This window comes from Oppia nitens, unplaced genomic scaffold (assembly GCF_028296485.1).
Source record: "Oppia nitens isolate AA-2021 unplaced genomic scaffold, nextdenovo-longstitch-racon4-pilon3 scaffold2_pilon_pilon_pilon, whole genome shotgun sequence".
Taxonomy (NCBI): Eukaryota; Metazoa; Arthropoda; class Arachnida; order Sarcoptiformes; family Oppiidae; genus Oppia; species Oppia nitens.
In genome coordinates this window covers 6,741,550-6,769,549 of record NW_026533210.1, presented here as the reverse complement: position 1 = coordinate 6,769,549, position 28,000 = coordinate 6,741,550, and the positions used below count along the sequence as shown (strand labels likewise).

The following is a 28,000-nucleotide window of genomic DNA, read 5'->3' as shown; positions in this document are numbered from 1 at the left end:
CAATAATTATATAGATTTTGGTTTATTTGTCGATACTGTTTCTAAAAATTGTTAAAGACTTTACACTACATTAGACATACATTGATTAAAATATATTTTAAACTTTTTTTGTGTAATAATTTAATCAATTCATTGTAACTAAATATGTTAAAATAAATTTATTATTTTAAAAAAATAATTGTTTAACAAAAATTATTATTTGTTTATAATTATTATATAAATTACATTCTCCTTTATTATAACAATCAATTAAGAAAAACTAAAATTATAAAACGATAATAAATGTTTATATAAATTGTACATTAAGATAGATATATGAAATATTTATGAATTACTTGAATAAAATTAAATGTTAAATATTATAGATAGAAAAATGACTATTTAAAAAATTTATATCTAAATTTTAAAAAAAAACAAAAAACACTCAATGATTTTTATTTTATTTTTTTGTTATTACTGGTGTTATTGTTATTATTATAATTATTATTAACAATATTAGAAATTTTGTTATTATTATTACTATTACTACTACTATTGCTATATTTAATGACAAGTTTATTGATACCATTGGTAATAATATTATTGATGGGACACTCGTATAATAAGTAAAAAATATATGACATCGCAGTTACCATAAGTAAATCAATTGAGAAATTTTTTAGCTAAAAAAATAATAATTTACAGTAAATATAGCATAAATAATAAAAATTCTTAAAGTTTTTATAAAAAAAATAATATAATTACCATTAAATTGTCGGTCATTTTAATAGTATCTTTCACGGAAAATACCCGATTGACAACAAATATTAAATGCAATAAATATATACCAAACGATAGGTTGGCCAGTGGTGTAAACCCTTTCCATGACAATACTTTTGAGACAATACCTTAATATTTAAAAATATAGTAATTAATAAACAGATACTACAATTAACACTTAAATTATTAAATACTTTTAGTGTCAGAGCACAGGGCAAAGTATAACCATCCGAAGCCAACACCGGACATGACTTTTCTGACGGCAAACCATAACAGTATCAATGGTTGCGATGGACTTTCGTTGGGAAAAAAATACAAACATTTGACAGTATTGACAGTCGCTATGAATGACAAACTTGTAAACCATAGAAATTTGTTTAGCTTTGGCCTAAAAGCTGTCTGTTTTCGTAACAGATAACCAAAATAGATGCCAATAATAAATGGCGTCAAATAGCCATTAGTGGTAAAGTGTAGCCATTTAACAATTGCCAACTGACTCTCCACTGGCGTATCTGTAGTGATCGGAAAGTAAGGCTTCAAATCAGTCATCAAATAGGGACCGATATTGACTACAGTGGCCAATGCTAGAGCACAAACAGTTATATGGTTTACTAGTTGTGGTTTCTTGTAGTATAGTATTATTAGTATCGGTGCCGTTATATGCAACTGTAATGAGGCCGACAAAAACCATGTCTGGACGTTGCACTACATAAATACAAATTGATATTATTATTAATAATTTATTTAAAATAATAACTAAATAATAAATTATTAATATAATAATATAATAATGATCGCTATATTACTATATTGAGTGACGAGTTTTCAGTAATCACATCATCAAAATTGCTGACAAACATAAAACTATGACTTAATTGACTACTTTTACAGCTGAATAGCAGCCAATTGAGACCTTCGGCCATCAGCGGCGCCGACGGTATAAACAGTGGACACACATAAATAAATAGTAGCGAACCGAGCATTTGTATAGAGAAGCGTATATACCGTTCCACTGAATAGGCAATGAAATTGAATTTTCCCGACGACTTTTCCAGTTTGGCAAACAAGACATATGATAGCATAAAACCGCTACAAATATAAAATAACAGCAAATTTTTTTATGTCATCCAACCATCACTCGGGTAGTGATAGTATACCTCAATGTAAAGAAAGCATCGATCACTTGATTACTTCTGATAAAGAAATGTTTGTTGCCTTCAATGAATATTTTCGGTATACAAGACATATAGCCGTGAATAGTATGGACACCGATAGTAGCCGTAAATATGTAATTGTGTGCCAAATAAACAATAATTGTCATCAAAAGTCTTAGCGAATTAATTGACACAAATTTTTGATGACTTGTGAACAACTGTTTTGTGTTGGATATCACCGAAAAAGACTTCAATAGTGTCTCATTAGTACCCAATGTTTGATCAGATTTTAGCTCAAAAAATGTGCCCAAAATCACTAAAATTGACAAAACTGTAAGACATATACTGTATAATTAAAATAATAAACAAAACAAATTAGTTATGAAGTAATTAAAATTTTTAAATAATTGTTGTGATTATACATTGAAAAGAGTTGAAAGCCATCAAATTCAGTCATTTTTTGTTGCAATTTATAATCACTTTGAAAGTCAACATTAGTGTTGATTTTTAACAATAAAACTGTATAACGAAAGTAAGTAAATTAAATAATTATTTAAATTAATTAGAAACAACTAATGTAAATAATAATAATAATAATAATCATCAATAATATTACAAACTTTTATCAATCATTGTCTGGACATCATTGAGACTACAATCTGATGGCAAACAGACACCCAATCGGAAGACACTATCAGTCTCTTGTCTGTTAATTCGTGTATTAATTTTGGCCACAATTTCGAGATTATCAATAACTCTGTGGTCAGCAATTAGTGTCTGATTTATGGCCATTTCGGGCAAATTTTCATAGTTTTTTACTGTTGAATATAACGGTATATCAACTTTTAACATATAATAAGTGCCACCAATGCTTTGATTATCATTATTGTCTCTGTGTTTGTCAATGTATCGACATTTGTCATAATCACCAAAACTGGTCAACACTTCTTGTGCAATACCATTGCTTATTGAACCCATAGATTCAATAACTTAATTAAATTTCAAAGAAATAAAAGTAATTAATTGTAAAATTTTTGATAAATTGAAAATAACTCACAATTTAGAGCCCATTTTTCCCGGTGTTTGAGAGCCGCGACAATAGTGTGAACAGATGAAAGACATTTCGGTGATAAATGTTGTGACAATTCATTGATTTCATCCATGAATTCATTTGATATCAGATATTTTGGTAATTGTTTTTCAAAATAGTCATAACTGGCAATAAAGTCATAGATATTTGTCGACACCTGTTTGACAGTTGATTTTTGACAATAGACACTATCGGGTGAATTAGATGGACGGCAATTATCACCAACACTATTGCCATCCATATTAGCACCGGCATCGGCGGCACAGGTATTACCAGCAAACAACACCAGAATCACAATTAAATAAATTTTGAAAATATGTGAAAACATGTTTAAAAAATAATGGAAACTATTTCTAAATAAAAACAGTATTTAACTGATAGACATTTTTAGCATTAATTAGTTATTAATTAGATGTTTATTTTATACATATATATCACATTTCAGATGAGTTATATTGATTTTAAATTTATTTATTAAAAAAAATATTAATTTAATAATTAAATTTATAAATTTTATATAAATTTCAAATAACTTTTCATCAATATTTTTTGCTACATTTTTTACAGTTTAAAAGTTTATACAGTCCGACATTTTACATTATTACAAATGTTATTGATAAATATTATTTTTTATATAAAAAAATAACTATTGTAGATATTATTTTTATTTTGATATTAACTTTTTTTTAAAAAATATTTAAAATTATTAAAATTTGAAATACACAGATATAAGATAATTAAAACAACATGTAATCAGTAATACAATCAATACATGATTTTAATTATTTGTATCATTTGTTTTTTTTAATGACAAATGCAATTCAATAACGAGTTTAAACACTAAATATTCAATAAAAAACATTTATACAAACTTTTATATAAGACTTTTATAAGTATATTATTAATATTATTATTCACCCGATTTTTTGGGAAAAATTATTTAATTAATAACTAAAGGAAAGTTTTGTAAAAGTTTTGTATTTAAATTTTAAAAAATCCCAACTAATGTCCCAAATTTTGTTGACATATAGCTGCGATATATAATAAATTTTATAATTATAAATGTTAAATCATTATCAAATTATTTATAAGTGAAACATTATTAAATAAATTGTTGAGTTGCACAATATAATCAATTTTTTTAAATAAAAAAAATGATGATAAAAAATATTTATTCACTTAATTTTAGATAAATAATAATAATAATAAATATTTTTTAATTAGGACATTAAAATTTTATATGAATTATTTAAGTTATTAATACACGTTTCAAAATTTTAATTAACTAACATTACATAAATAAATTTAAATTAAATTATTATATTTCATAATATTACTGTCTAAATAAATATTATTAAAAAGTATTATGTTTAAAAATTTATATATTTTTATAAGTTTCAATAGTATTATATAATCGGTGTTTTACTAAAACACAAATATTAACAGACATTATAAAAACTATATAATATTTTCTTTAAAAAATATTTTACAAAAAATATATTAAAGATTTTGAAAGATTAATTATTGTTAATGAAAATTAAATTGGATTTCAATTTATTAAATTATTATTAATCAACACATTAATCAATTTGAAAGAGGATTAATAGATTTTTGTTGGATAATACAGTGTAAGATTTTTATAGTTAACCTTGATAAATTTTACTATAGGTTAGCTAAAACAAATGCCTTAAAAATCTTATAGGCTATAAATTATATAATAGATAAAAATTGATTTATTTTAGTAAATATTTGTTAAATTATAAAAAATCTATTGTATTATTAAAAACTATATAAATTAAAATTGTAGATATAATATATGTATTGTCAATAAAAACCCAATTATATTTAGGGGTTGTTTATGACAAAATTGTTAATAAACTAATTTGTAGATAAACAATCATGATTATTTGCAAAAAAAAGGTTATATGGGCATATCTATACTAGATAATATTTACATTTATAAAAACATGTTAATAAGTTAATTATTTTTAATTATCTATATGGCTACTATTAATATTATAGATTGTATAGAAAAAAATTGTATATACCTTGAAATATAATTTAATGATTTATATGATTATAATTACTCTATTCATATAGAGTTGTTATATAGATATATATAAAAGTATACTAAATATTTTGCTGTTATCTGATTTAATTAATAATTTAAAAAAATAAATTCATTTAACAATTTGTTTGATAAATTTGGCTACATTTGTAAGCTTATGTATATAATAGTAGAGTATTGTTTTCAATTATAGATTATATTATTTGGTTTACACATTTCATTTATGAAAATAACAATAATGTTCATTGAGATTCAATGGTAAACTAGAAAATATTATTATTTCATTTATATAGAAAAAAATTAGATTTCATTTAGAAAAAAATATTGTATATTTAGTGATCTTCCAGTTAAAGCAAAAAAGCCCTTCAATTGTGAGTAAATAACTCTATGTTTTTTAAGATGACTATTGAGATTAGATAATACACAATAAAACACATGCATTAATAATAATCTTAAATCCGAGAGTCAATTGATTTAGATTTTTAACTATAACTTATTTTTTTAATTTTTATTTTGCATTTTCTCTCTCGAAACTATATTAAGTTATTTATATTATTTAATTTAAATAAAATAAAAATTATTAGTATTACTGTCCTTCATAAAAATATATGTATAGAAAAATAATAATTTTCAAACTGTTTGTCCAGAAAAAATATCATAGCGTGATGTCGATTATTAAATAAAACATTTATTGCCAGTCAATAATCATCGGAGGAAACAATTGTAAACTAATTAATTTTTTGAAATATTTTATATTTATCTAATGCTAGAAAAAATCGCTATAAATGATTTTAATAAAAATAATTATTTCATAAAATAAATTCTATATAAATATTTATACAAAAAAGTGTTTTTTGGTTGTTTGACAAATTTTTTAAAAAACTTTATTCAAATTGTTTGTAACAACTAAATTGACAAAAAAGCGAAATGATTGAATTTTTCATTATTATTGTGTGTTATCTAATTATTTATCTAATTTTATATTTAAAATATTATTATTATACTCGTTTGAGACACTTTCCCGCCGGTCCCACACCTATACCAGTGTTGGGTAATATATTGAGTAAGTATTTAAATATAAATCCTATATAATATACAATTACTATACTTTCAAAAAAAGTTAATATAAAATATCTTTCAAATTAAAAATATCTATCTTTTTTATGATAATCATATAGATTTCAAAGGTACGAGTCGGCATCCCTGGGTTTATATGAATGATTATTACAAAAAATATGGTCCGGTCTATACATTTTGGTTGGGTAGCCATCCTATGGTGTTCATACATGACATAGAGTTGGCTAAAAAGACTTTCAATACAAGTGCTTTCGCTGGCAGACCACAGATACCATTTAGTAGGCATTTATAATAATTTCAATTATTGTTGACTTAATCGCAATAAATTTATTGGTAAATAAAGTATTAAAAAAATCATATAAATTATGTTTTTTAGTAAAAATGTTTTGCAACGACAAGGGAACCGATGTGTTGTTTGCCGATTACGGCAAAAGTTGGCGTTTCCTTCGCAATGTCACCCATTCGGCTGTCCGTAAATATGCCACAAATGACCAATTTTCAACTGTCACCTGTGAAATGGTCGATGAAATTGTTGATAAAATGATAAAAAAGGAGGGAATCGGACAACCATTTTCACCCGTTAACTACATTCAACTTACACTCTATAATATCATTTGTTTTTCCGTTTTTGGCAAAAAGTATGTAAAACTATTTATGACATTATATGTAATTTATTATTAGTTTTACCTAAAATATATCAGAAATTAATCAATATTAACATTATAATTATATATGTATTTATTGACTATTAATTAACAAATAGGTACACATTTGAAGATCCAGAGTTTTTACGATTGGATAGTATCACGAAAACTATGTTTGATTTTGGCAATAGAGGTGCAATCATACAGTTTATGCCGATAACTGGATTCCTGTTTCTACCGGAGCTGAAAAAAATGTATGAAATTTTCAGACATTACAAACACTATATGATCGGGCAGTTCAAGAGACACGAGAAGACATACGATGAAGGAGTTGTCCGCGATTTTACCGACGCCTTGATTGCCGCCCGAAATGAGGCCATAGCTGACGGAAAAGAGTCGGCTGTTTATCTATCAAACTATGTATAGGCTATTTGATATACATATGACAGTAATTATAGTAATTAAAAACATTTATATTTTATATATAGAGTCTGATTTGTTCGCTATGGGACCTATTGTTTGCCGGTGTGGACACCACACAGATAACAGTTCAATGGATGCTCCTATTGATGGCCGTCTATCCGGACGTACAGAAAAGGTTGCGCCAAGAAGTGGAAACATTGATAGGCGATCGTATGCCTCAATCACGCGATATCAATGATTGTCATTATATTAATGCATTCATATCGGAAACCCTACGATTCAGGCCTGTCCTGCCATTTGGTGTACCACACAAAACGGTACATACAATTGAATTAGGTATTGGATGATTGAAACAGTTATTTTGTAATTATTTTATAAAACTATATTTTAAATGATTTCGTATATACTGTATATATATATAATAGACGATATTAAAATACCGGCCAACACATCGGTGGTCATCCATCAACACAGTATAATGAATGACCCGCTGTATTGGTCAGAACCGGAAGTGTTTCGACCAGAAAGGTTTCTCAGTGAAGGTCAATATCTGAAGGTACGTCCGGCGGCGTTCATACCGTTCAGTATTGGTCAGCGCCGATGTCTGGGCGAGAAACTGGCGCTTAACAACCTCTTCTTAATTGTCGTCCGTTTTATTCAAGCCATTGCTGGTCACGACATAGTTTTGCCAAAAGACATAATCAGTGACAATAAGGAGCAGCTTCTGGAGCCAAACCCTGACACTGCCGTTCAGTTTCAATATCCAAAACCTTATAAAATTGTTTTGAATAGAATTTAGATATTAATATTATTTTTTAGTAATTTTATTTTTATTGTTATTATTATTATCATTATTAATGACTAAAAAATATTTTGATATAATTTAATCATTAAATTTTTGGCAAATATTATAATATATATATATATATATATATATTATTAAAATACTATTTTCAGATAATTTGAATTTTACGTATATATTATAGATTTAATTTTTGATATTTATTAAGTTTTTATAAATGGGGTAAAATTATGCTAAACTATTTGATATTTAACTAGAAATTATATCAGATGAAACAAAGGTGACTTTAATAATAAATTAAATAATAATCACAATTGTAATCATAGGAAAAAATATTGTGATTTAAATAATGACAAAACATTTATTAATATATTGGATTATATACTCTTTTATTTAAATTAATTTCCCATTGATTTAAGTTAAGTTAAAGTTAGATATAATTTTGAAGGTAAAAGGATTTTGAACATACAGTAGTTACACAATATGTATTACACATAGACATAACTTATGACAAAAAAAAATATTTCGTTTAATACATATTATAAAATGTCATTGATTTACCTGTATATGAAAATATTATACAAAATAATGTAAAGCATTTTATTAAAATACAATATTATGAATAACAATATTTAGGATTTTAATATTAGAGTTATTTAAAAAAATTAGTTACAAATGAATCAGTTTATTATATTAATACTGTGTAATACATTATGTAAATTCTATAATAAAAGTCTATACAAACTATATCAACAAAATCTAATAATAAATTTCCTGTACTAACCAACTAATAGCCGAGTCATTTAAACTGATAACAATGACAATGACAATGTTAAATAGCAAAATCATATGAAAAAAATATACAGTTAACTAAAAAAAACAGGAAAATATATGACACTAATAGCTGTTTTAATATATAAATATAGATACAAACATATAAATATGATATAGACATAAGTTTAGTAGAAATATATTATTGAGATCATGTTTGCAAAATTGTTTATATTTAAAAAGATTTTTGTTATTTGTATAAACTAATCAAAATTGAAAATTATATAATATTACATATACAGTACAGTAATAATATATACTGTAAAATTATAAAGTATAGTTAAAATTTAATTTTATACTATTTTAATAAAATTGTAAGTTTGACTTCTAATCTAAAATCTTAATTAATTATATTATTTTATTTTTTGTTGCTGGTTATTTTTGGTATTTTAAAAAAGTAAAATTTTTGTTAAAAATAATTATGAGTTTCAATGTGATCACAATTAACGAGACGGCCATCAAAATTGGTCCCTATATTGTAATGACACGACAACATTGTGGCGATCAATACGATTATGATGTGGTCGGACGTCATAGTTATTGGATGATTATCTGTTTGATTCAATTGTTTACATTAATTATTTTGTTATACATTTATTATGCAAATGTTTGTATTGAACAAGTTATCAATAGACAATTGAATAGGATGGCCAGATTATTGCCCAAACATTATAAAAGGTGCATGATCAAATATGATTATAAACTAATTCAAACAATATAAACTTATATTAATAGTGTATTATTAAATAATGTAAACCGAATATTATTTTAAAATTAGAATTTAAAAAAATTGTAAAAATTAATTTTTGAAATAATTTTGAATTATTTACATTAATTATTTTATATGATATATTTGATTTTTTAATTTGATTATAATATTTTAATATTATCAATTTTATGATCTGTAAGTAAAAAAAATTATATTGAACAATTTGTTTGTTACATAAATAAATTATACATATTAAGATAAAAATACTTGTTTTATTTTAAAAAATACGTACTATAAATTTTTAAAATTAAATATAAAAATAAATAAATTATCATGGTTAAGTACAGTACAAAAATTAAAAACAATATTATCAATTATGAGCTGACATCTATTGAGATAAAATGAAACATTAAATAAATTAATAGCTAACAAAACTTATTGCACTAAAATTACTAAAATTTTTAATTTTTTAAATTATCAATTAAATATTGAATTAACATATTGATGAGCTAACAGTTAGAAATCATAAATGTTTTTAATATAACACATAAATTTTTTGACGATTTTATTAATTGATAAGTTAATTGTCAATAATTGCAGTATTAATTTTATACATAGCTTCTAGTATTTTATAATTTTTTATAATAAATTAATTCGAAAAACATTTAATGCATAATAAAAAATAATCATGTTTATTTACATTAAAACAGATAAAAAATATTACATTATGTTGTAATGTAACTTATATTTAATTATATTTAAAAACATTATCATTTGTAAAAAATAATTGATTATATATCTAAATAAGACAATATATAAATAACATTTAAAAATATTATTAAAACAATTTCGAGTTTTTAATAATAATAATAATAATAATAATAATAATTATAATAACTTTTATACAAAATCTACTTTCTAAAATTGAAATAACACATAATTATCCAAGTTGCATTTTTAAATCAATTGTAATGATATTTATCATCATCAGTTATAAACATAAAAAAAATAATAATATTACAAAATTTTCAATTATTTAAGTACATACAATATGCAATATATTATTATTACAAAAAAAACATAAATTTGTATAATTAATAGTTATTATTATATAACAAAAAATTCAAAAAAATATAATGCAATAAATCAGTAAAATTAAATAGGATTTTATTAGTTACTCCCAATCGCCGACCACAAAACCACCGGCTGCGGGACCGGCCGATCGGGGACTAAACATTTGATGCATTTTTATTGAACTCATTTGATTTGGTTTCAAATTGAAGCCATACTTTGATTGTAAACTAAGTTTTCGGTTATTAATACCATAGATATCATTGTTATCACTGCTGCGGATGCTATTAGTATTGCTTCCGCTAACATAACCACTGCTAACACTATTACTGCCATTCATACGACAGAGAAAGCCGTCCGACTCCGAGTGACTCAGTCCGTAATGACCACCCTTTCCTCCGCTACCACTGTTGTTGTTGCCATTACCGGTCAACTTTCCAAATAGACCTTTACTATTGGCTTTTTTCAATATCGGCGGCTCAGGTTTGATATTAGTGACTGCCGCCGGCGCTGTCTTGTTGCCATTGGCCGACCGTTTGGCAAAGTTAGGTATGCGTGCCTTAAATCCACAATAATATGGATCCTCTGTTATAAAATAAATAAAATAAAATGACATATATAATAAATAATTATATATATAATTGAATTTTTTACTAATACTAAATAATTTATACCATATTTTTTATTGTTTTTATCACTCGATGTCTTTTGCAATTGATTTTCAATATCAGTCTCGTAGTCGGGTTTCGGTAGACTCGGAACCGCATGTTTTCTGGTCAATCCGTCGCGTGGCGGTAGACGTGGAGGTCTGCGATCTTGGATACCGTGTTTGCCATTTCTAGTGATGCCGTTGTTTGAATTGGACGGTATGGCTGCGTACGGGTTCTCGTCTACAAAACTTTTGGACCGTTCAAACATTGCCGACAATTGATTGGGTCGACGATTATCTACTGTTTAGTATTTAATAATTAAAATTGACATAAAAATTAGTCATTTAATTAATTAAATAATATATTTTGTTATAATAGATAATCTAAATTATAATTTTTTTGTTTAAAAAAAATATTAACCATAGTTATTAAATTAATAAAAATTAACCAGCATAAAATTATTATTTGTAATTTAATTAATGTGTTTTAAGTAATAATAATAATAATAATAACATTAATTAAGGAAGTGTGTCCGCATATATTAGTCGACTATATGTAATTTGTTAGACATTATATACAGTTTAATAAAATAAAAATATAATAAATAACAAAAATTTAATTTTTAAAAATTACAAATTGTATGTTTTGACGTGTTAATTAAATAAACCATTATTCAATAATTATCATATTTATTTAAGCATAATAATAAAAAATATAAAATGTTATTATTTAACTAAATATTTAATTTTTTTTATAAATATATGTAAAATCAATTATTTAGAATAAACCAATAGTTTTTTTATTATTATTTTGCTTTCTAAATAGATTATAATTTATATATTGTTAACATTTTATATTATATTTTTAAAAAATAAATTTATTTTAACTTTTTTCTTGTTGTTAATATTATAGCTAACATTTTATTAAAATTAATGTATGATTTATAATATTATTTTATTTTGTTAGAAAAAAGTGAAAAATAAAAGTTATTGATGAGTTAAACGTTTGGCATTATGTCCAATAGCAACAAAATAATAATATTAATAATAATAAAAACCACAAACATTTAGTTAAATAATAATTATTATTTGGCATTTCCTGATGTAATAAAAATGGTATTTATAAAAATTATTAGATAATTAATTGCATTGGATATATTGGCATCGTTTTAGTAGATTTTATGCCAAAACAATGAAATAATTTATATAAACATATAATATATATATATGTAAATTATATATATTGTATATATATAGTATATTATACACCAATAAATACAATATAATAAAATTATATTTAAATAAAAGATTATAAATTATGTGGTTTTATCTACAATATCTTGAATTAAAAAGTTATTTTCATTATGTTTTACATAATTACTAATAACTAAATATATATTGTTTATATTTTTTCTAATGTAATAAATCAATTACCAGGCTAACATGAGAGTATATTATACTATTAATCGTAAACATGATAATAACAATACAGTACAATGAGATAATATGGGAGTCATAAATATAGTAACAATTGATCATTAGATTTGTTTTTTATAATTGATCAATATCTTTTTATACTATTTAAATTATTTTTAAATAATATAAATGTATAAATGATGTAATAATACATTACAATACAGTACAATACAATACATACAACTATTATATATTGTATGTTTGAAAAAATAAATATTTACAGTAAAAGTTGTTTTTTATATATTAGATATGACATAAGCATTCATCAAAAAAAAGTTTTATATAACTTCAAATAAATAATATTTTAAATTATATAAATAGTTATTAATAATTAATTATTTGTTAAAACTTATTTATAAATTATTTTTTAATTATTAAATTGTAATTGTAAACTGTTTAAATTAAAAACAAAATAATCTTTAAAAAATGATCAAGGTACAACATACTTGGTGGCAGTTTAGACTTGAGCATATCGAGTGCCACTATATTGATAATCATAACCCAAACGGGAACTTCCAGTAGATCTGTGGCGTCCTTAACAAAGGCTATACAACAGATACACTGATCCTCGAGTTTACGTCTGTCTGGATATGCATTCTTGAGTTCGCGACAGACATTTGTCTGAAACTTCTTCATATCAAACAGTTTGACACTCTTCTGGATTTCCAGCAAACCGTTAGCTTTGATGATATCCGCAGAAACACTGGTATCCAAATCATTATCACGTGTCCATCCCTTGACATAAACATTGGTTTTACTCAATCTCTTGACCAAAACATTTCCCTCGTCATCCATCTTGACTTTGACACCCAAACCAATGTTACGTTTAAGTTCTTCAGTCTTGGGATCTCTCATTGGATTATCGAAACCATTGAGTCCAATACGATAGCCATCAAAACCATTGTCACATCCATTGACGGTCAGCACCGGTGCTCTGGCGTATGCTTTGGCCACTCGACGGTTCCTTTCCATACATATTACTTTAGCCCATATTTCGTCATCTATTTGATCCCATTTTACCAATACTTCTTGTATATGATTCTATGGGAAAAACAAGAAAAAATTTTTTTTTAATATAATTAAAAGTTTTATTGTTTATAATTACTATGTGTTAATAAAAAAATATTACTATTAATCATAAACAAAATAAATAAGTATAACACATACTCCTTATTAAGTATCAAAACGTGTTATTGATTTTAAATTTTTATGTGAACTAATAAATAACTATTGTTTTTTTATAAAAAAATAAGTAAATAAATAATTTTTATAATAATAATATAAAATAAATAATTATAATTTTATTAATAAATTCATAATTTTAATATGATACTAATAATTAATTGTTATAGAATTTACATATTGACATTGTATTTAAATTTTCAAAGTCAAATATTTGTAACAAATAATTCAAATATTAAAAAATATATGTAATATAATATAACTTTATCAAATAATTTTATCTTTAATTGTTTGCAAATTATAATTCAATGCAATAGAAAAATGTGAAAAATTTATTATTATTATTACTATTTATTTTTATTAAGTGTTATATTTTAATAATAAAAATACTAATAAAAATAATAATATTATTATTATTTTAAATGACTTTGATAATTAAAATATTTGAAGTGTTTATTGTCTATTTTAATTAGACAATGAGATCAAGTTTAGCTGTCTATCAAATTGTTTTGTGTGAACACATAATAAAAACAATATATTTAGTCAACAAAAAAATTAATAGAAATAAAAATAGTTTAGAAAAAAACTAAAACTAAATAAATAAATTGATTTCATTTTGCTAACACACACACAAATAAAAAAAATATTAACACATATATAGTATATATATATATAAACTATTTTATATGAAATTGTTATGAAACTCACAGTAAAAATAATAGGGTTTTTAAAATATTGTTATTTTTTTTTTGTTTTGTTTTGTTCAACTGTTGTTGAAATCTCTCTATTATTTACAGATGACATCAAAAAATAAACTAATAATTATAACAATACTGTTGTTATAGAAAAATCAGTACAAAAAAACATATAATTGTGTGAGAAATTTCTTCAGCGAAACAATTAATAAAAAAAGAAATGTTTTTAACAAAAATAAATTTTCACTTATTTTTTTCTCTCTCATTTGAAAATGTATTTATAAAAAAACAGTGACTAATGTTTCGCTAATTTTATGAATAGACATTGCATAACATTATTGATAACTTAATACCAATTGACTATTGTTTTATTATTATCTATATTTATTGTTTACAATTAATACCAATAAAAATAATATAAGTTTTGTATGAAACAATATTTTGATATTTTATAATAATTCTATTAAAATAATGACATAAAAAATATTTAATTTTATAATATTTACAAATTTATTTTATAATTTATGTAGATATTAATTATTTGTTTTTATGATAAATATATATATATATAAAGTTAAAATACTTTAATTAAAGATATATTGCTATTGTTAAAATTTATAGCTCTAAAATGTTATAATTATTTTGAGTATAAACTTAATATATTATAGTTACTTATATTTTTAAAGTAATTATAGTATATTTCAGTATAATTTAAAACATATACTCAAATACTGTACACACAGTGTACGGTATATTTTTTTAAAAAAAATAATATCATAAATCAAAAAAACAATTATTTAGAAAAAATTGAATGTTAACTAAAAAATATTTTTTATTTTATAGATATGTATTATATATGTAAGTATGTGTGTGTCATTTAATATTTTTTTAAAATAAATAAATTGAAATAACACGAAAAATAAAATTTTCGATAAAAGTAATTGCGGAAGAAAGAAACCAATTATTGAAAATAAAAATTTAAAAATAAAACAATAGAAAAAAAAGTTTATATTTTGATTTCGCTATTAAAACTTAATTGTGTGACACATATATTCAACATATTAAATATTTAATTTGATTTTCAAATATATATTGAATTTATATACTAAATATATATATATACTGTATATTAAAATACTTATTTTTTATATAAAAATATCTTTTATTTTATATATATATATTTATAATTGTATTTCAATAGTATTGTTAAATATTTGTTATATAAAATACAGTTAAATATCGTAAATTATATAAACACAAACTTATGTATTGTCTGTCAAAATCAAATGTTTTTTGTTTTGTTTAGTAAAGATTATATAATTTGTAATTTAAATTTACTGTAATGTTTATTTTGTTAAATAGCATTACATAAAAATAAACAAATTTAATTTTAAATTTTTTCCCACATTACTAATTCAAATATTATTTCAAAATAAATAAATACGTATTTTTATTTAAAATTATTGAGTTTTTTTTTATAAATAAGCTAATATTAATAATGTTAATAATTGATTTGCCGGCACATTTCAAATGTGTCATTATATAAATTTGTATATTTAAACAATTAAATTATTAAAAATTATTTTTTTTATAGAAACAATATAAGTTAATCTTATTAATAGAAATAAACAAAATAACAATATAAAGGATTTATGTATACAGTATTACTTACAGTATATATATAAATTTATATATATATAATAATTTTGTATTATCATAGATAAAATACAAAATATTTAAATAAATTATAAAAAACAAAATTATAGTAATTTATAACTTATTATTATTAACAGCAAACGTATCGAAACCTTGACAATCCTGGAAATTTAATTTATCTAAAAAGGTTGCACCGTTTGAACAGTAAGTTATATCTGTCCTTTGAAGGTAACGGTGCTCTCTATAGAGCCAATGGTTTTCACAATCGTTACAATCAATGCCGCATTTATTATTATCGTCACTATCGGTTAGCTCAATGCGATTTTGATAATGTGAGTTAAAAAATGGTCTAAATATGGTTTCACTTAAATAAGTAATATTTGCATTCATTTTTAGATTCAAAACAGTAGGCCTTCCTATATTAGACAGAGATCCCGGTGCAAAACTGGCACTATGTAGACCCTCTATACCTCTCATATTGATTACTAGTGTATTGTTTGATGACTGGCTAAATGAAAATGCGTTTTCAGGTATATAATCAAAAAAGTTATAGTCGAGATCAAGTTCCTCTAAACTGTTTAAGTCATAGAAAGCATAATCGCTTAATTTGTTGATACCAACACCAGGAAATCCCAGAAACTTTATGTTTGTTTGATTTTCGACACTGGCTTTGAAAGCGTGGGACGGTATCTCTGGTACATTCAGGTACTGACACAGTATGACTTCCACTTGTTTTAATGTGTTGAGTGCGTGATAGACATCACGATTTTCGATGGGTGTGTACTCCAAGTTAAGTCGTTTGGTTACCAGTGCTGTCGGACCGGCAAACGATTGACTATCGATAGACGTTAGCTCCAGATTCCATAGTATACCGATTGCATCGAAAGTCATATCACCGAAAGTATTGGCCTCCAAATGGGTAACACTTGTGTTGTCCAACAGGAAACTCCTAAAATGTTTGTCACTATCGGCCACTTTTAAACTAATGTTTTTCATTAGTAATTTAAGATCAGTTATGGCCAGACCTTGGCATGCAATCTCACGGTCGACGCATACACATTCATCAGGTAGACCCATGTCGATCGGACAGGTACATAGTACCTGGGCACCGGTAGATAGCAATAACAAACATATTGCTAAATACTCTGTCATTTATAATTGAATTTATATATTATAACATATGACTTATAACATTGTTATCTTATTTCAATAATACTTACTTAGATTTTCAGTTAAAAGTTTCATTTGTAGTATTAAAAAAATTTATTTTTTTTGCTAGAAAATAGTTGGGTGTTTAATGTATTAACATGGTACAGTAATTGAAAATAATACTAATAAGTTTTTACATTTTTATAAATTAATAACTAACATCAAATTTGAATTTGCCAGTGGAAATATTTATATCAAAATTTAATGTACATGTATATTAAATTATTATTATTATTTTGACTTTTGATTGAAAATTTTTCCATTAATGATGATAACATTGTTTCAATATTCAAATTTTTAGTGTTAGAGATATTATCAATTAATACTATAATTTACTATACAATGTATATATATTTATAACTTTTTGTACTATTATTTTTTTCAAATAATTTATTTATATGTGTATTGTTGTTACCCAACAATTTTAATTGCACCAGAAATACTTAAATATTTTGTTTTAGATTAAAGTAATTAAATCAATTAATTTGTATGATATTTAGTTATTTGTTAATTAATTTTTTTGCTAATTGTTTTGTTAATGTATTAGTTGTTGTAATGTTATAATCAACAATTGTTTAATTACTTAATCATTTGGAAATATAGACAACTTTAAGTTTATTAATCAATTATTAATTTTGTTTTGACAAATATTTATTGTTTAATAATAATAGATCTTTCCCATAAAATTAATTGATTAGATATGATATATATTATTATTATTGTATCTATTTGTTTTACAAGTAAATGCTATTTATATTGACATTTTTTTGACACATGTACCTCAAATAATAATCTTAATTAAACCGGTTAAACTAACAATGATATTAAATTAAGTGATAATAATAATAATTGTAGTAATTATCAATTAGCCAAATGATTTATCTACTGATACAATCAAAACTCGTTATTATACTAGTATTAGACTGTTATTATCATATTGTTTAATGATAAAATTTGTCTAAATAGCAATAATAATTATTGTCTATATTTTAGCTTTTGATATTTATTTCATTAAATTTATATTAGTTTTGCCTAAAAAAATACTAATCATAAAATAATTTAATAAAAAAATATACTCAAAACCTCCTGTCCCAGTGTCCCACTAAATAATATACAGTATATTATTTATACTTAATCTCCCGGATAAACATAACCAAAATTGTTGTTTAATTTGATAGCCCATACAATTGATTTACATTGAATAAGCATATCATAAACAATTTGTAATGATATGACAATAATTTAGACCATTAAATTATACATTACATTAATATTCATTTTATTCAATGTTTTTTGTTAATTGAAAACAAAATTAAAATCTAGATTACAAACTCTTATCGTAATTAAATGATATAAACAAATTTAGATAACACCTGATTAATACACTATAAAATATTTTATTGCAATTTAGATAACAAACAATTTAGTGTTAGTAATACTAACTTAGTATAACATTTCATTTATATTCAATGTCCATTATCTTAAGATTTAATCAATTATAACAATTTATTGATATTATTTAAAGATTTATTTTGTATATTATACAGTACAGTAAGTATTTTATATACTGTATATATATATATGAAATAGTCAGCTATATTATACTTAAATCATATAATAGTTGTTTAATATGTATAAAAACAAACAAATATGCTATAAAATCGATGACACATAAAAACATATAATGCTAAAAACTTAGTAAAATATACTACAATTTTTTAATTGCATTCAACTTAAATTAATGTTAACTTAAATATATATATATATATATATATATCTTAATAATAAATACAACAATAAAAAAACAAATGCATAGCTAATTGTGTTTACGTTGACTGAGTTTTTCTCAATTCATTTACTCAATAATAATAAAAAAAATCTTTTATAATAAAGTATATAAATTTTGCAAAAAATGTCAACACATTATACATTTATACTGAATCTATGTTATTGTTTTTATCTTTATATGCAAATTATGAGTTTTTTAAAATGAAAATCAAAAGCAATGTAAAAGTTATAATTTCCACACAAAAAAAACTTTTTAAAAAACATATTTTGCAAAAATTTTATAAATTTATTACTAACATATTATTGTTTTATTGTTATATATTTATTATTACAATAATAAATATATGTGTTAGCTCTACTATGCTGTCAAACTTTTTTTATATATATTTATTTTTTTTGCATAAATTTATATTAATGCTATTAAATGCCATTATAAATTATTTTTTTGCTGCTCACAAAAAATAGGTTTAAAAATTTCAAGAATATTTTACAATATATATATATATATATATATATATATATATATATATATATATACTGTATATATACTATAATATACTGTATATAATAAACTTATTGTCTTTAATTAATGTTATTTCTGTGTCTTATATAAGAGAAATTTTCTGTTAATCAAACAATTTTTATTTTGTTTAATATAGTTATGGGTTGTATAACTGGGCTCACCCTTTATGGTTTGCCATTTAAAAACAACTCCACCCATACATACACTGTTTTCTGTAGGTATTTGTGTTATTCAATACCACATATTTTTATCTAAAACTAATCACACAAAATAATAAAAATTTGAATTCACGAGAAAATTTTTTAGTCACTATTTTGAATTTACTTTTTAAATTAAAAATTAATATTATTATTATTATTTGTATTAAAAATAATTCATTGATTTACTTATTTTTTTGTTGTTTCGAAAAAAACAAGTTATATATGCCTTAAAATATGTTTATTTGAATTGTTTTTATACTATATATTTCATTGTTTATTCCAATGGGATGGGCATTGATTTGGTTGAATGAAAGTAAAATAATTTTCTGACATATGATATATACATTAATAATATAAGTGAAAGTAACTGTTTTAAAAAATCATAAATTATATACACATTTATATATTAAAAACAATATTGCATTTATTGTCTGCATTTAAAAAAAAATATATCAATAGTTACTTTCCATAAACTTATTGTCTACTAAATACAATTGTTATTATCTATATATATATTATTATTAGTTTTTAATTTGTTTTTAAAGCAATAATTTAAACAATATTGAGCAATGCTTGTTATTATTAAAATTATTGGCAATTTATTATTATAGGCTTTTATTATAGTAGTTAAATAAATAATAATTTTTTTTATACATATTGAATATTAATTGCTATCATATAGTATTATTTTTGGTAAAATCTTTATCTAAAAAAATAAACATTTATTATTGTCACACATTTAAAATTTCAGCGACACATTGTCTATAATTGATTAGATACTGTATTTAGTTAAATGGAGTTTTAAGGAAAAATTCATATTATTATTATTATTATAATGTATGTCTAAATAACAGTAATTACAATGTGAAACAAGCATTAAAATGTGCCAAAATATACTATAATTTTATTTTTAGAAACTTTATTGTTTTTAACTTAATTTTTCTAATAAATGATATTTTTGAATTTTAAAGAAAAAATCAATTTATATCATTTCTTAGCTATTGTTTTTAAATTTACATAAATTATCATAATTTAAAATAACGATTTTATAATTATAATTTATTTATACATATTAGCATTTTTTTGTTAATTTAAAAAAAATATATTTAAAAGAAAAAATAAATTAAAATACTTATTTAATATTTGAAAAAAACAAATCAACTATAAATAAAATATATTTACTAAAGTAATATGATATTAAATAATTATTATTATGTTTACAAAGCATCTCATTTTAATTGTGTTTTTATTACAATTATATGCAAAAAGCACATAATGTTTATAAAATGATTAATTTTAAATTCATAAACTTAAATAATAAAATTATTATAAAATAAGTTATAAAAACTAAATTGTTATTTTCTTTTGTTAAATAATATATAAATATTTTTAAAAGAATTTAATTTTATTTTAAGTATTTTATTTTTTCTAAAAAATAATTATTAAATACATATTTAAAACGAAAAATTTATGTTATTATTTAAATATTCTAAAAACTTAATTTTATTTTTCTTATCAAGCAAACAATGCTAAGGTAGTTATATAAACAATATTAAAATTATTTTTATATTTTCTTATATTTAAAACTATAGTATATAATTAATGCTTAGATGTAATCATTATCCATCACATATTTTGACAATAAATTGTATTATTCAGTCAAAAACCCAAATCACAATTCATAGTAAATTCAAAAAATATATGAAAAATACTATGTTATGAAAAATTATTAGATTTCTTATCATATATAGAATTGTAACACAAAAATAATTATGAAAATAACAAAAAAATAATAATAATGATAATTACAAACACAATCTTTAAATAATATAAAATATGATAAAGTTATTTAATTTTCAGAGAGAGAGAGAGAGAGAGAGAGAGAGAGAGAGAGAGATTAATTTATGTGTTCACAAAATAATAATAATAGATTGATTCAAAAATTGAATATCATTTTTTAAAAAAACTGTGAGCATTACTAACCAGTAGTCAACAATAATTTTTTTCAGTGACCGTTTATATTAGTTTGCAATTTATCAATCATTTATAACAATTGAGACTTACAAGTTAGAGAGGGTTACCAATGAGGCTATACATGCCATCAGCTTATTGTAATAATTATTCAGTGGTTAAAATCACATGCTGTGATTTGCCAGTGACGGGCACCGGTAGGTTAAGTACACAATGAATATATTTATTATTTTGTAGTTTTTTATATTATGAGTACATAATAACTCTATTATTTAGATCATAAATTTATTTTTTTAATAATAAGTTGTATGTTTATAGAAATTATATAATGTATTCATTTATATAAATAGCTAACTGTTATTTTTTTTTGCTAAGCAATCAATGCCAATAAATATTGTAATATTACAACTTTGATGTGAATCCTATTGTGTTTATATATACATATATTTTATATATATATATATATTTAATATATGTATAAAAATTCAATTTATTTTTTTTGTTACACAGAGTTTTAACAACAAAATAAAAAATATTGTAAATTTTATGCCTGTCATTTCCAATACAAATTATGCTAAAATACAAATTAATGTATGATATAATTTAATTTTAGTTTAATATAAATTTTTTTTTATTTTGAATCTATAGTTGATTATTGCATAAAAAAATAAATTAAACAAAATTTAACCCATTTATGTAAATTATTATATAATGATATATTTTTTTTATTGAGGCATTGGTGAAAAATAATATCAAATAATCAGATCATTAACAGTCAAATCATATGATCATTATATGAGAAAATAGATTTTATCAATAATAGTACAATAAAAATATATATATTAATTTCAAATATCTATTAATTGTTTAGAAATAATTTTCAATTTCCTTGAATTTTCTAGAATTCAAATAATAGAAAAATTTTGTTCAATGATTTCATAATGATTTTTAATAATGATCAGCTAAATATTTATTTAATTGCATATAAATATTAAAATTAAATAAATAATTGCATCAATAATCACAAACATATAAGTATCAAAGTTGATTATATATTATTAAATTTAATAATAAATATTAGTTTAGTCTCATTAACAAGGATATTTATTATAGTATATTATACTGTATTTTATTTATTAAATATATATATATATCTATAATAGTTAGAACTTTAACTACAACTATATAATAGTTATTTGTAACTCAGGTAATAATTTACATTAAATGAGATTTTTTTTGTTAAAAATCTTACAAAATGTTTTCAAATAAATTGTGAAACAAAGTTGTCAATTTGAAAATAAATAAAAATCTAAGTCATTTCAATGATGAATTGGTATTATTTTAATATAAATAAAAAGTAAAATTTTTTTATATTTGTAATAACTTTCCTTAAAACTAATACGAAGTGTTAAGTAATTTTTATATTAGTATTATATTATTATTGTTATATACAATAAATTAATAATATAAAAATAATGTAATGTATTTTCATTTAAAAATTGTTGATAACTTAATAAACTATTTCATAATATTTAATTAATTTATTTAAATAATATAAAAATTTCTCATATCTAGCTATCAAAACAAAAAATCAATATAAAATTTTTTCATGTACTAATTTAAAATCAAATAAGTTTATTAGTTATGCTAAATAACACATTTACTTAAATAAAAATATTAAAAATAAAAATTAGACTTAGTATAATAGTTATACTGTAAATTTATTTTATATTATTTAATAAAAATAACAAAATTTTATATAAAATTTAAAATAAAACTAAAGCAAATGTCATTGATAAATTTATTTATTTTGTAATTAACGATTGGCAATCAATTAATATTAGCCATTATAATGAATGCCAAATTAACAAAAAGTTAAATCCAATATAATATAATAATCTTAATGTAATAAATGTTATTTCGTGTTTAAAAGATATTTATCGATATATATATATATATTGTTAAATGATATAAATTAACTATTATTGTCATGTATATAATGTTTCATTTTGGGATTAAATTAATATTATTTATAGTATTTTTATTACTATTTAAAATCAATTAAAAATCTAAAATAACGTTTTTTTAGGATAAAAATAAACAAAACTATTAATGCTTTTAATTTTATTTGTTATTATTATATTAATTTATTAGTCACTCTAAGGACATATAGACTGTGTGTTACAGATTGATCATACAATGTATGTGTATTTTAATGAAGTTTTGATATCATATTTCATATAAATTTTAGTAACTATATTATATTGAGTCCAGGGTCATAATTATATTATTGTTATATATATATATTTCTCTGATCATTTTTCTCATAATAATAATATTAAAATTTCATTTATTGCAAGTAAAAACAAAATTTTATTTAATTAGATGACAATTTGAGTTTGAATTTTATTATTTAATAACATATAATATAATAGCATTTCATAAAAATCAATTTAAATATAGGATATATTAAATATTATCAAGGTAATATATAATATTACAAATTTATAATGTTACTATCCGATCAATCACTATGAATATAATGATATCCTGATTTTCAAAACAATTTTTTTGTGTTATTTTTAGTTATTTTCAAAATTAATTTTTATTGGTTTTTCATCACATTTGCCTCAATTTTATCATAGAATTAAATATTATTAAACGAATATTTAGGCAAATTTTTTTTCTTATATAAAATAAAATAATTATGAAATTATGATGAATTTTATACATATTTTCTATAAAATCATAATATATAATTTATTATTATTAATCGGTTTTTACAAGTTTTACACATATTCAACAACAACAACAAAAATTTAATAAATTTTAAAGTCTAATACATATTAGCTTTAATTGCAGGACTTGTAGTTGCTATTGAAGACGTGTTTAATATAAAAATTTTGGTACTATTTTTCAAAATTATTATTATTAATGAGTGACTGACTTTTAAAACTCGCAAATAACTAAAAACAAAACAAAAAAAAACTTGACACCAGATTTAGGTCAACACCATATTATATGTATATAAATATATATACACTGTATAACCACTTTATAAAACATGTGTTATAAAATTTTTTAAAAAGTAACTCATTTTGTATATAAAACATCCTATAAGTATATATATAATAATATACACAAGTTATATCTATAGTAAAGTAATATGAGATTATATGTCACATATATAAAAAAAAAGTTAGTCAATTGAAAGTATGTCTTATATAAGTTAATAAACAAACAAAAAATACTGTTAATCACACATTAAATTCAATGGATTAACAATAAAAACTATTATATAATATCATTGATTTTTATTGAATGTTTTTCAATTGAATGACATTTTTTATATTATTATTATTATTATTCATTTCACTAGTGATTTAATTTCAATTATTATCAGTAATTAAATCTATTGAAGAGTTAAATGTACCGATACTTAACATTAGATAATAGTAATAGTAATAATGATAATTAAATTACAAAACAAGATAACTGTAAGGCTATAAACACTTAAGTATTATTAAATCAATACAATAGTGTGTTATAAATCTTTATTAAAATCAATAAATAAAAAACAACTTAAAGATTATAAAATTGAGTGTTTTTCCTATTATTTTGTGGTTTGTTTTATCTATATATTCGGATTAAGCGATTAACTCATTCAATAATATAGTAATTATTGTTAAGTTTTTAAAAAAATATTGTTAAAAAACTATTGAATTATGAAAAAAATAATTAATTACATTATATTTCCCTTTACTAAAAGTTATAGTCTATAACTCAATTTACCAAAAAAAATAATTAATTAAGTTTTATAATAATAAGAAAAATTATAAATTATGTCTCGTTTAGTATACTATTTAATATATAAAAAAAATTTAACCAAAAAAACTAATCAACAATAATGTATGCATTTCATAACAAACATAACGTTTCCTATATTTCTTAGGGCCACTACTACTATAATAATTAAATTTCAACAAAATTGTTAAATATTATTATTGTTTTAATAATACTATTATTTTTTACTGATTTCTACACGATTTCTAATAATTAAATATTTTTCTTTACTAATTAATTCAGCTCTTAATCGATATTACTTTTAGACTTTTTTTTAATAATAATAATAATTATTATTATATTAAAATTTTAATAAAATAAATATTATTTTTAAATAATCGGCTAATTTTATGTTATATCTTATTATATACATGTAAAGTATAATAAACATCATCTATATTTGCATAAATTTATTAATACTAAAATCAACAACAAAAATAATAATAATTTATTATTTTTTTGTTAAAATTTTTATTGAGGTGTTTATGATTTAAAAATACACAAAAATAATTTTTGTTTGTTATTTATTTATTTATTATTTAATAATAATTTTGCTTATTATCTAACGGCTCACGTGTTTATAATTATAAATTCATTAAATATTATAATTTTTTAACTGTTCAAAATGTATAAATAAACAATTATATTTTTCTACAAAATGTTTTTTAGATTTAAAGCTTTTTAAGTAGTAATGTAAATAAAAATATTTATTTTTTTTATTTCATTAATATGAAAATAATGTTAACTAAAACTAATAATTATTAGGTAACTTATAATTTATAGATTATGTTAAAAATTGGATTACCATATAGTATTTACAATATAATTTATATATATAAATATATAATAATAATAATATTGTAATAAATAATAACATAATAATGTTAAAATTATAAATTAATGATTTATAAAACAAAATAATAATAATAATAATAATATTAAAGAGTTTAAATAACTAAAAATATATTTATTTTAAAATTAGTTATAACTATAGATTTTTTTTAAAAAAACAGGTTATCTGTTCAAAAAATAGTGCAATTTTCTAACAACATTAAATACCACTAATCTTATAATAATTATAATAATTAACATTATTTAAATATTATATTTAGTATAGATATTTTTTAAAATATTAGAAATAAAATATTTTGTAAACTATAAGGTATTAATATAATCATTTAAAAATTTACATAAATTATATTTTTTATTTATAATAAAATTTCTATTTATTATTTTGTTTTAATCTATAAGTTATTGAGAGACTAATTTGATAAATAATTTTGTTTCTTATAATTCATAATAAATTTTACATTTATTTTTATGAATATAATAACTGATTTTTATCACACTTTATATTAATCCTTAAATGTTAAACACGTGTTATATAATACACTAAACGAAAACCGAAAATGTCATTTATAATAAAAATATATAAATAATTTGATTGCTTTAAGGTTTAAAAATTAAATTTTAAAAATTAGTACAAATATTTTTTTCTGTAAAATCTATTTTAAAACATTTAATCCATACATTAATCTAATTGGTAATTAGAAATAAAAAAAAACTTAAATTATTTTTGGCTATTATATCATATATTATATAAATATAATCATAAAATATAAAATTTCTATATATAAGCTATACAAACATATTTTTAAATAACTAAATAAATAATTTTTATGTTATATGATGAGTTAATTTTTAAAAAAAAAATAATAATAAACACTAGTATATAATATACAAATAATTTATATATTTTATTTTATTTAAACAACATAATTAACATAAGATATAATTTTCATTTATTATTAAAAAATCTTAAATAAAGTCATCAGTAATACGGAAACAAACTTATGTGTGCTTTATGTGTCATCAAATATGTCATACAAAAGCAAATAGTTGTGAGAAAATAATTATTGCTTATAATATTATAATATTTTTTTAAAAAATCACATCACATATTCAAGACTTGTGTCCAAAACATTTATAATATAATAATTTAATGATGACAACAAAAACAACAATAATAAAACACTTTTATTTTGATACCGATTTGGTGTCATACCTGTCGTACCCATACCTACCTAACATACCATATATATAATGTTTTATACATAGTTTTACTAATATAATAGAAAAATAATAAAAATTAAAATACAAAACGAATAATAATAATAATA

General features: G+C 21.0%; 3 protein-coding genes across 3 annotated transcripts in view; 1 reads left to right on the top strand and 2 right to left on the bottom strand.

The window, feature by feature from the left end:
- Positions 1-6: 6 nt before the first annotated feature.
- On the bottom strand, positions 7-3,346 carry LOC128955944 (nose resistant to fluoxetine protein 6-like). Its single transcript, XM_054301624.1, has 9 exons — positions 2,971-3,346; positions 2,534-2,902; positions 2,336-2,432; positions 1,917-2,258; positions 1,566-1,848; positions 954-1,464; positions 745-887; positions 566-662; positions 7-41 (listed from the first exon to the last, which is right to left on the bottom strand). Exons 1-9 carry the CDS (start codon positions 3,329-3,331, stop codon positions 7-9), a joined length of 2,238 nt encoding a protein of 745 aa, XP_054157599.1. The 5' UTR covers positions 3,332-3,346.
- Positions 3,347-6,529: 3,183 nt separating this feature from the next.
- Positions 6,530-8,301, top strand: LOC128955943 (cytochrome P450 1A1-like). Its single transcript, XM_054301623.1, has 5 exons — positions 6,530-6,786; positions 6,912-7,212; positions 7,281-7,551; positions 7,641-7,996; positions 8,275-8,301. The coding sequence occupies exons 1-5, from the start codon at positions 6,530-6,532 to the stop codon at positions 8,299-8,301; spliced, it is 1,212 nt and encodes a 403-aa protein (XP_054157598.1).
- A 2,430-nt stretch (positions 8,302-10,731) lies between these two features.
- LOC128955942 (uncharacterized) overlaps positions 10,732-28,000 on the bottom strand; it is a 29,883-nt gene continuing 12,614 nt past the window's right edge. The window contains exons 3-5 of the mRNA XM_054301621.1: positions 13,200-13,794; positions 11,303-11,578; positions 10,732-11,213 (exon numbers count right to left, since the gene is read on the bottom strand). Of these exons, the coding sequence (XP_054157596.1) occupies positions 10,732-11,213; positions 11,303-11,578; positions 13,200-13,794 (1,353 nt within the window). The remainder of the gene's footprint in view (positions 11,214-11,302; positions 11,579-13,199; positions 13,795-28,000) is intronic.